General features: G+C 33.9%; 1 protein-coding gene across 2 annotated transcripts; it reads right to left on the reverse strand.

The window, feature by feature from the left end:
- Nucleotides 1-253: 253 nt before the first annotated feature.
- On the reverse strand, nucleotides 254-7,650 carry LOC123542295 (zinc finger protein 239-like). 2 transcript variants are annotated; one of them, XM_045328075.2, is made up of 2 exons: nucleotides 7,540-7,650; nucleotides 254-4,435 (listed from the first exon to the last, which is right to left on the reverse strand). In XM_045328075.2, exon 2 carries the CDS (start codon nucleotides 3,521-3,523, stop codon nucleotides 2,342-2,344), a length of 1,182 nt encoding a protein of 393 aa, XP_045184010.2. In that variant the 5' UTR covers nucleotides 3,524-4,435; nucleotides 7,540-7,650; the 3' UTR covers nucleotides 254-2,341. Both variants share the same exon structure in this region, with proteins under 2 accessions (XP_045184010.2, XP_053388135.1).
- Nucleotides 7,651-12,019: the final 4,369 nt, after the last annotated feature.

Here is a 12,019-nt window from a genome sequence, read left to right on the forward strand (position 1 = left end):
CTGTGTTTGCGATGGCCAAATCTAATTTGTTCCTTATAGATCTTCAGTAATTTATTTTCAATTTTTCAAAACCACCTGTGGCTTTTTGAAGGGGGAAATATAGCACGGTAAAACCCAACAAGGGGACATTAAAATAATTTGATTTTCATGATTAAAGGCATAGTACTTACTAATTTGGAAGAACTGATGCCAATGATTTGGCACCTGATGAGAAGTAAACACAGTTTGTGTGATATCATTATTAGTCCATTTATATAACAGCTAGCTGCGCAGGTTGTAAATTTGAAGAAAAATGGGGGTAATTAGAGTTCAGAAATATATAAACGCCATGAAATTATTCCTATGCATATTAAGGAACATGTCTTTACATTCTAAGGGGAAAATATTATCTTTAAGATAAATATAACAATTTAAAGGGGAAATATAGCTTTTACCAAAATGAGTTTTGAAAAAAAGTTGAATTGAAAAGGATGTCTGTGTGGGAAGGTAGGGTGTTTGAGAGTGATTTTTGTGCGGAAAAAGAGGAAAAAATGACTTGAAAAAGACCCCCCCCCCCCAACCCCACCCTTCTCGAAGGAGGTAAGCTTGTGATTATACTATCTCATGAAAGCGTGATTAGGCTAAAATTGAGACGGTGAAAGTATGAAAAAAAACCACAGCGCAGGTTGCTGAGCAAGAGAGTTGCAATCAAGACAGAAAGAGACATATAAAAAAGTGAACATAGTAGGGTAACACCTTAGAGTGATCATGAATAATGAAAAAGACAAAAGAAGGTTAGTCATTAGGGGTGTTGTATCTAACTACAACTTCCCCATTTATTTTGGATTTTCAGAAATGATCATTTTTGGATTACTAGCCTGACTGGGTTTTGGCTATTTTGCACGCAAGTCCGGAAAGGGCAAAAACAAAAATGAAAATAGACTATCTAGAAACACAGTAGGACACCACCTTGGTTTGTTCAGCAGCAAGAAAATACAAAACTGTGCCCAGTGACAAAATTTTGTCATCGACCACTCCATGGCTGTGCCCCACTGGAAAAAGAGACATGTGTAAAAGTGAACAGAGAAGGGTACCACTCAGTTTGGCATGCCGCAAAGGGGATGTTTCAAGACCAGATTTATATCTTTTTCTATTTTTTTGAGTTGAGGCACTACATAAACGTGCGAAAAGATTGCATCTTACATTCGAATGTTCAAGATGGAAAAGTTTCCAATCAACAAGGTGATATTACGAGTATAAGAGATGTGGATGCTATTTGTCATCAGATGAACTGCCTGACGGTGAAAGCTCATGGCCTAGCTTTCATCACAAATAGCTAAGAAATATCCTTGGGCTGACATCTATGCCAAAAGAACATCGATAGGAAATAGAAATCTAGCCATGGTGGAAACAAGAGGAAGCCAGGCGATGCTGTTATATTGTCGGAGACAATTCGGGCTTCCACGTCGTTTGTTTGTTAACCCAGTGGGAATACGGCAAATGTTTTCAATCTCACAGAGAGCAAATTTCGCCGTACATTGATACACCAGAGAAAAGGTCAGAATGGTTTAAGGAACGCTTGGACAAATTAGGAAAACGCGATGACATACAAACCATTGCCTTTCCAGAAAATATTGGATGCGGATTAGCTGGAGGAATTGGAAAATCTACTTAGATCACATCGAAAACTTTGCAAAAGATTACAATAAAACTGTGCTCATAATAAAGTATGACAACTGTGCATGAGACATGTGTAGAGTAAACACAGTGGGACGCTGCCTTGGTTCACATGCATAACAGAAGAGACATAACTGTGCCCAGTAACGGGCTTTTCCAAGGCGGTGCCCACTGTGTTCATTTTGTTTCAAGAGAAGTTTGGCATGCTGCAGGGCAATGTTTTGAGGCCGAAATTATAATTTTCATGTATTAAGGTTACGCACTATAAAAACGGCTGAAAGGAGTACAAAAAATATTCAAGGCAGTAGGTGAATGCCAGTAATATTCCCAAGGTTAGATAGCTAATGCCCCTTAAAAAACAAAACGCCAGTTGACAATTAGCTTTAAGTAAAAGTGACTGTACATAATCACTGTGATTATAGTTAATCACAAAGGCAAAATAAAACTAACTCATCCAGTTTGTCAAATTGATCTTGAACAACTTAACCTAGCCCTCGCTCGAGGACCAGAAGCGACAAGAGCCGATTTCACTTTGGAGCTTTTTTTGGTAAGGGGAAATCGCCTGAAATAGCAATTTAAAAAGATCACTTTTCTAGGTTGGTACCATCTCTGTATTCAGAAGTAAACTTCGTCTACATTTTCCAGTGCGTTTTCGTCATTTCCATGAGAAAATAATACAGACAACCTATTCTACGGGAATTATGGTACTCTTTTCTATCGTTTTGTTATGGCGTAATCGATGAAGTTTCAAATTTGAAGGGTCTTTGAATGACTTGCCACACAGATCACATGAAAATGGTCGATCAGTTGTATGCGTTCTCAAATGCCTATTCAAGTTAAACTTTTTATCAAACACTTTTTCGCAGATCATACAAATATGCCGACTATCAACAGAATGAACTGACATGTGACTCTTTAAATCCCTCTCGTACTTGTAAGATTTGTTACAGGTACTACATGTATATGACTGTCTCTGTTCGTCATGCGTTGGCATATGATATTTCAATTCATACGGGGTTACGAAAGAGCGGCCACAAATGCCACATACATGATCTCGCTCCATGGTATGTAACTTCACGTGACGTTTTAAATCAGTTGCCCGTGAAAAGGATTGTCCACAAAAACTGCATGTTGCCTGTCGTTCTTTAGTATGAACATTCCTGTGCTGTTTTAGCAGTGTTTCCTTTGCAAAAGATTTATTACAATGGAAACACGAAAAGATTTTATCACCATGGTTAGCTTGATGTGCCTTTAAATTTTTTAAGCTACCAAATGCTTTATCACACTGGTCACATTGATAGATTTTATCCACATGCACACGTGAATGCCCATTTAAATGATGTGGAGTTGGAAAAGATTTTCCACAAAAGCGACAGTCGTATGTCTTTCCTTCAGATTCAGTTAGTGCATCAAAATTGTTGCTCTTACTATCTTCATCGTTATGCTTTATTCTAGCACTGCAGTTAACATCTCTGTCATCTTCCTTCTCACTTTTAACAATTTTATACTCTGCTTTTAGATCGTCATATACAGTATCAATGTACACTGCACATTCATTATGTACCGTATAATCTAGTACATTATCAGTAATTTCAGTACCATATGACAATGGTTCAGTCTTAATATATACCTTGTCATTCTTAAGATCGATACTGTCTGTTTCAGCGTCCACACTTTTGTTATCTTCGTTAATATACACCTCTTCATCTGTTTCCACTTTTATGTCAATATTCTCATCAGTCTTTTCATAGGAACTATCATAAATGTGACTGAGGTCTGTCACCCTTGTTAGTGTTTGCACATTTTCATTTTCTTCATCTACTTTCATTTTCAATTCCGTTTTAACAATATCAAGTTTTTCATTCATATTTGCTGAACTTTGGTACAAGTTCTTCTCTCCTACACACACAACAAAATCATTTTCCTTCGAATTATTCAATGGTTCTGGTTTGATGGCAGTTCTTGAACCAACCTAACTTTCAATATCACTGGTGTAAGTATCAAACATGTATGGAAATGTTTTACCCGTGCCTTCACTCTTACTTTGAACAAACTGTTCTTTATTTACTTCTGGTTCTGTTTTAATTAAAAAAGTTTCCTCAAATTCCATTAAATTGTTTTCAACATGATTTTCTACATTTGTTTCTCCGCCATTTTCATATGTTTCAAACTTTATGACTTCACTTTCACTCACTACATTATCAACTGCAGGTTCATTACATGTTTCAATGATAGATCCAGTACGATGATAAATGTCTGTATCAATCCTATAAGCCAGACTTTTGTCAAGTATGTTTTCTTTTCTATATCTCTCTTTCTCATCCTCCTTGCTTATATTATCTTTTACAGAGTTTCTTTCATTCAACATTTTATCATACACTTCTTTAGCATGTTTAGTGTGACCATAATTACTATCAAAGTTTTCAGTCTTTATAACAGTTTCTTCTAAAAGATTTGATTCTGTTGCTATTTTGCCATTATTTTTTATACATCTTCTTTTATCTTTTGGAAACTCTGTTACTACAATACTTTTGTCAACACCAACTTCACTGTTAGCTGTAAATATTACATTAAGCCCTTCTAATTCATATTTCTTTTCAAAAGTTTCACTTAATGTTCCATATGAGTTGCCTCCATCTACCTCTTTGGAGTCTTCATCAAGTATGCTTGTAGCACTATTTGTGGCACCATTCCTTATGAAATTCTCACTACTACCATCTTCAGATGTGCATTCTAGAACAAGATCCATATATCAACCACTTCTTTTACTGTAGAAAGCCTGAAACAGTGAACAAATTTTGCCTCAAGTTACTACAATACATACATATATAAATAAACAACAATGTTTAAATAGAATCTACATCTGCTTAGTAAGTAGATATATAATGAACAGTAAAAGAAACTATCCAGTTTAATAACTGGAGTATTTTTTATTAAAACACTTTAATTTATAAATCACTTGCGTTTTTCATATCACATTACACTTAAATAACTTCACGTGAATTTTTTTAAAAAATCAATCAACCTTGAAGTAAGTAGTCCCACAATAGCGGTTTTACACGAAATTCATGTGCGCCTGTAACTAACAAATGACTTCGTGAAATTTTGTTGTCATCGGAAATTTTGATGATTGACTAACTCGAAAAACAGCAAAAAGTTTAAAAAGTATTGTTGGTTGCACCGCACGACTGAATCAAATTTAGCGCGAGCGCCCAATTGGGATGTTACAATGCAACTGACGCGCAAAAGATATAGCCCTTTCAAACGGCTATTGTGGGACTACTGACTTCATAGCTGATTGATTTTTAAAAATTTATCAGGTGAAGTTCTTTAAGTGTAATTTTGGTATGAAGAAACAATTCAAATTTGAAAAAAAAAAATTTATATAAAAATATACCAGTTATACATCTGGAGAGTTTCTTTTGCTGTTCAGTATATTTGCGGGTCAAAACGTTTGCCAATATTCCTGAATACTTGCAAATCACCAAAAACTGAAGTTATGACAAAACTATGTCTGTTTATGTTTACTTGATTAGTATAATGTTGTGTCTTGAAGAACATGGTGAAATGGAAATTAACACTGACTGATATTTACCAATTTCCATGCCACATTTTAGCCACTAAGTACATTATAAGAGCCTTGTCAATGAAGCTGAATGGCTATTGAATGTCAAAAAAGCTAAATTGGTTTTGTTTACACATTACATCACCCAATTATTTAACAAAATTACACTGTGGAGGCCAAGGTCATGTGACAATTTTTGCAATGTAATAAAGATCTCGCAAGGTGCAAAGTTAAATGAGTAAAACTACAATGAATTGCATATCATTTAAAACACAAAAAAACAGTAGCCTTTTTTATACATAGTTTATCAATTTGCTTAAAAAAATCACCACCTACAGGAGTAAAATCGAGATCAGGTACATTGACTTTTTGAACATTGTTTTTTAGCCTGAATACTAGAATGATTATCATCAACTTTAATTTATTGAGTTATCTCCAATATTTTTTGCAACATTGATAAAAAAGCTACTCAATATACTACAGATTTTTTCCTAGTCATTTATTAATTTATCAACTTCACACAATATTTCATCTTTTTAAATAAGTGTACCTTTGTTTGCTAAAAAGGGTTTGACAGTTGGCCAGAAAGACTTATTATTGCATCCACCCACACATCTATCTAAGAAATACTTATTTACAGATTTTCTTTTAAGGCTTGAAACAAGATTTCTTTGTTTTCTAATTTTTTTTCAATTACTATAGCTAGATGCTGTATATTTACTAAATTTGTTTTGCAACATTCTTTTCTTATAGATACCTTGTTTTAAATATACTACAGATTTTTTCCTGGTCATTTATTAATTTATCATTTTCACACAATATTTTATCTTTTTAAATAAGTGTACCTTTGTTTGTTAAAAAGGATTTGACAGTTGGCCAGAAAGACTTATTATTGCATCCACCCACACATCTATCTAAGAAATACTTATTTACAGATTTTCTTTTAAGGCTTGAAACAAGATTTCTTCGTTTTCTAATTTTTTTTCAATTACTATAGCTAGATGCTGTATATTTATTAAATTTGTTCTGGAACATTCTTTTCTTATAGATACCTTGTTTTAACTATTTATTCATGGAAGGTACTTTTTTTTAATACATTTTACTTTTCATTGGAGCATGTTTATCAGCAACTTGCACTATCACATCACTAAAATTATTATAAAGCAAGTTTACATCATCAGTATCACAGGGTTTTTTCTTTCTGATTTGGGAACAAATCAAAGCCTATACCCCCAATTTTGGGAATTTTGACGCGTAAATGTTCCAGATTGGGAAATATTTAGTCCCATAGAATATAGAAAGGATGTGTTTAATATGTACTTTCTCATACACTTGTTTCACATTGTACAACCTCTTCAACATAGTGCCATAAAGAACTTTGCTACAGAGTGTTCATGTAAGAAGCACTACATTTGGTATCGTAATTGAATGTAATTACTTAAAATAATTGGAAAAAGTTGTCTCCCTTTGAAAATGAATGCCATTTGTACTTAAAATAATCGGAAAAAGTTGTCTCCCTTTGAAAATGAATACCATTTGTAAAGAAATAAAGATAAACAATTGCTGAAAACCGTGTTCCTCCTTGTTATGAGAAATTTCACCACTCGCACGCTATTGCAAATGCATCAAAACCAACATGTGTAACTGTTCTTTGAAAATGGTGAGTTTTTAAAGGCGTTTAACTGTCCGGAAGTGGGGCTCCTTTACGCAGTCCTTTTCCGGAATTCAATGTTATATCAGTATACTGACACTTGTTTCATAAAGTAATGTATGTATGTTTTACATGCTGTTCAATTTTCATGTCAAGCCACAGTTAAATCTGACAACTTTACCACAGAAAAACATATCATTGGTTAAAATAACATCTAAAAGGGATGGCTTTCCAATCTTGGTAAAATATGTAGGTGTTTTTCATTTTTTTTTTTTTTTTTGGAGGGGGGTGTTAATTTACAGATAGAGAACAGGGGGTGTTAAGAGAAAGAGGGTTTTTGTTTTCGTAGTGTGGAAACTCAAACCAGGGGAGGGTGTTTTTTACAGATAAATGGGAGGGAAGGGGGATTATTTGGCGACCTTGGTGTAGAAGGGCGAGAGGGGTTAAAATGTCTTCGGGAGATGGGTGATTTTCTTTAATAAAAAAACAGCTTATTCCATGATGGAGGAAGTGAGTGGATATTTTCTGGAATAGCCCATTTCTTTCTTTGAACTGGATTGCAGAACGTTTGTTAGCTATTATAATATAATTAATATCCTCTATAATAGTAATTCTTAGTAATTCTGAGTGTATTCGCTGTAACACTTTATCAGTTTATAAAATTTACCTTTAAGACCATAAGATCACCGTAGTGAACGATCGAATAAACTGCTCAGGCTTCCAAATGAACTTGATTTTAAACACAAGTCTGATAATCTATCCAGAACAAATGGCGATTTTGTGTAAAAGGGAGGTAACTCTGGTGAGTACTTAAACTTGTGATCGGGATCTTTGAGACGTGATGAGAATTGACATGTACAGTATACATAATAAACAGATATCGATCGAAATGGTCTCGTGTGGAAATACTTGGAGATGAACAATTATTTTATAGAGTTAAATTTCTTCTCCGTCTTCTTCTTAGATTTTACTACACTCTCCACATAACTTTCGACGATTTTGTGTGTACACATGCTGATTGGGCCCGTCCGCTTAGCTCAGTAGGGGGAGCGTTGGTCTACAGATCACGGGGTCACGTGTTCGATCCCCTGGCGGTGTGTATGTTCTCCATTACGATTTGATAAAGGACATTATGTCTGAAATCATTCGTCCTCCACCTCTGATAATTCATGTGGGGAAGTTGGCAGTTACTTGCAAGCTGAGAACAGGTATGTACTGGTTGGGCGTGGTACAGAATCCAGGAACACTGATTAGGTTAACTGCCTGCCGTTACATGACTCAAATACTGTTGAAAAACGGCGTTAAACCTAAAACAAACAAACAAACAAAAACACGTGCTGATTAAAATTTATGGTGTTTTTATATATCAAATTGGTACATGTGCCAAACAATAGAATTTGCATAATCTGCTAGTCCAAATAATAACGGACAGCGTGTTAATTTTGATAAGATAATTAGGATAAGAGTTATTTTAAGTCGGCAAAACATATAATATAAAAATACAACATAAGCTCTGACTGACCTTTTTAACCGACTAATGAAAACAAGTACAAACAACTAGCAACAAATATATAAGAGCTGTAAAAATAAAAAAAAAAATTCGTACATAGTTTAAAGCAAATTACCACATAATAATCTGCATAAATTCATAAATTCTAAAATTATTTAGATTTAATACCAGGAGTTTTTAAACAATTACAAATGTAATTAAGATATAATTATGTTAAGATTACATACTATCCTTAACTACACCAAATTCACAATAGAAATGCTACGAGACAAGGCAAATAAACAGAATGGTTTTAAAGAAGCAAGTATCACATGAGAGCTTATTAAATGTTAACTTTTTCAACGCCACTACTTGGTGTAATCAGCGGTATAATCACTAGAACTTAATCATTTTTTTAAACAAAATGCACAATACAAAATTTTTAAATGCAACTTAGAGATCGCAGTATAAATTATTTTTAAGTACATAATATATGTCTTTTAAAACAAAAACAAAATTAGTTCTCAAGCAGTTATATCACAGGGTTCTTACTGACGTTAGTATGTCTAATCTGTCTAAACAGTGTTCTCGTCCAGTTGACAACAGATAGGCTTTCCTATGGTAAATAGAGAAAGCACAAAGGGCACCAGTGAAAGAATGAGATGAGCAATTACTTAAAAGCAACATAAATAAAACACTACAGGAAAACAAAAAAAATGAACTGAATAAAACAGGCAGCAACAGAAAGCAAACTACATGCAGGAGTGGTGGCTGCTACAAACAAACATATGCCAGACATCTAAACATATATATCCGTAGACATTATTATCATGACAAGAAAAATCATGCCAAAGAAATGAAACAGTCACTATTTCATGTTTAGCACATACATACTAGCATTGAAAGCTCAGAATAACATACAACACATCAGAATAATAATAACACAGAACAGTCATTTTAAGCATGCAGTCCATAACTCTGTAGATTTGAATTTGTTTATTTGCAATCTTTACCATTCCATTTGGACACCATTGATTTAAACTGACCAAGACTACAGGACTGACGGAAGGATTCCGGGAGAGAGTTCCAGAGTACAGGGGCTGCATACCTAAAAGTGTTCTTACCAGCTTTAGTAGATTCCACTTGAGGGATCTGCAACAAATTAGAATAACGAAAGTTATATTGACTGTTTTGTTTTTGTTCAGGACTGGTGGAGATAATCATGAAAAAAAATATAAATTTCAAGTGCTATTGTTCTCATACGCCTTTTATGTACAGAAGGTAATTTGACTTTCATTAAGAGTTCTGTATAGGATGACGAGTAGTCTTCATAAACAAATCTAAGTGCTCTTTCCTGAGATTTCTCAAGTTTTCTTGTACATGTATTACTTTCTGAGCAGAAATGCTATGATAATGGCCAAATATTGAAATTAGATAGAACAAATGAATGAAGAAATAGTAAGCCTATTTACTTGTTTTTTCCAATACGTTTCAAAATGTTCAATTGTTTTGCAGCTTTCTCACATATAAGTTGTCAATATGAAGTCAAAAGTTAGTTTGCAATCAATATCAACACCAGGTAACTTAACTAGTTCGTCACAAACTTGTAAAACTTGCATTCACAAGATGAAAAACTGTTGATTTGTTTCTGGTTGTAATACCAACCGCAATAAACTTGAAACTTCTCTGGGTTTGCCTGCATGCAGTTGAAATGAAACCAATTAATTAAAGCTTGACTTTCTTCCTGCAGAACACTTATCAAATTGTCATAATCTGGACAGGAAAAATAAAGTGTATTGTCATCAGCATAGTTGTAAAGTTTACCTTTATTGATGAAGTAAAATATGTCGTTTATAAAATGATGTTAAAAAGCAGAGGCTCCAAAATTGAACATTGTGGAACACCCTTTTTAATGCTTGCCTAAGTACTGTATTTTCATTTCTAACCTGTAGTTTGCGATTGCTTGAATAATATTCTAGAAGAGTGATAAACGTTTCTGACAGTCCATATGCTAATAACTTACTTAACTTGTGAACGCATTGGTTGAGAGGGCTAAGACGCTTTCCTATGGAAGTGAAAACACCGGGTTCGATTCCTGGCTACTCCCATTTCGGTGTTTTCTTGGGCAAGGCACGTTCTCATGTTTGCCTCAGTCGACCCATCTGTAAATGGATATCAGCAAATTGCTGGGGGTAAGGTAAAAATGGTTTCAACTGTTTTTAAAATAGGGTAGATAAAAAAATCTCAGAGCTTAATATGTTCGTTTCACAAAGCGACGGTAAAGAAAATTTACCTTAACCTTTAACTTTTTAAGGAGAATATCACGTGAAAGGCAGTCAAAAGCTTAAGAAAAATCCATTAGGATAGCTGCAATATTTATGACTGCAACTATAAAATTATCAATAATAAAATAAACATTCCGATAACCAGAAAGCGTACGTAAGGCTACAAATACATAATTAAAATTTTGAATATTAATTGGTTGCTGGTTAGAGACTGAGGGCAGAGATTAGAAGAGGTATAGTTAGTGGCAATAGCTTTGGATGTGTGAACAACAGATCGATAGTAACATGTTCCATGTTCTAGGATAGAATGAATATAGATCTGTATGAATCTTCGGATGTGGCAATGTGTCTGTGTATGTAACATGTCGATCCATGCCTTGTTCTTGAATCTGCAGGTGTTTTCCGGATATGTAGCTACTGTTCATATACAGTCATGATAAACCATCTTTTAAAAAGACCATTTTAAGTCAGCTTTAGTTTTCATTTTGTGGGCAATTTGAATTAGTTATGATAATTAGAAGTCAAGTCAAGTTAAGTAATATTTATTTACAAAGCCGGAGAGTATCAACAAATAACATACGCTCTAATAAGCTTTTTACACCGACTAACAGCACATACATGAAATTATAAAGCAATGTTATTAAAAGTACAATATTAATTAAAACTGTGTATACAAGAGCAAACTAGCTATAAGATCTAATCAGCACATACATGATTATGTCTAAAAACTAAACACATATATCAAGAAAGTTGAGACAAAGCTTATAAGCCCAAATGTTAAAGTATACAAACTGTAACTACCACGAAAGATCTTTATAAATACACATTGCACGACTTACACAGCATATACATATATAAGCAATTTAAGCAAACTCAATAGAAACTGAAAATGTTTTATGACAGCGTTAAGTGATAAATCCAGTAGCTCGATCCTACCTGAAGATTTTCAATTTGATTTATTCAGCTTTTAGAATGCGGGTCCCAGATAGTGAATGTCCATAAGTTTGGTCTAGGAACTGATTTTTATACATGTTCTTTCACTTTAATAGAAGAGTTAAAATATGTTTTTCCGACCGATATTTTGGTGGAACTAAGATAGTTCTTGAAAAAAATGTTATTGGATATTTCGATTTATGGAAGGCCGTACACGCCATAATGTTATAATGTACGTAAGTCTATGGGAAAACAATTGGTGTTCTCTAACCTCAAACGTCGTGTAGAACTGATTCTTCTTGATCTGAGGAAAGCCTTCGATATGATTAATCATTAAGGATGGACAGATGTCATTAACACACAGTAGTGTGAGTCATCAGATATAGTCGGCATATTAAAATAGATACACATTATTCCAGATGTAAATTACACATATTGTA

Source organism: Mercenaria mercenaria, chromosome 19, assembly GCF_021730395.1.
Source record: "Mercenaria mercenaria strain notata chromosome 19, MADL_Memer_1, whole genome shotgun sequence".
Classification (NCBI taxonomy): domain Eukaryota; kingdom Metazoa; phylum Mollusca; class Bivalvia; order Venerida; family Veneridae; genus Mercenaria; species Mercenaria mercenaria.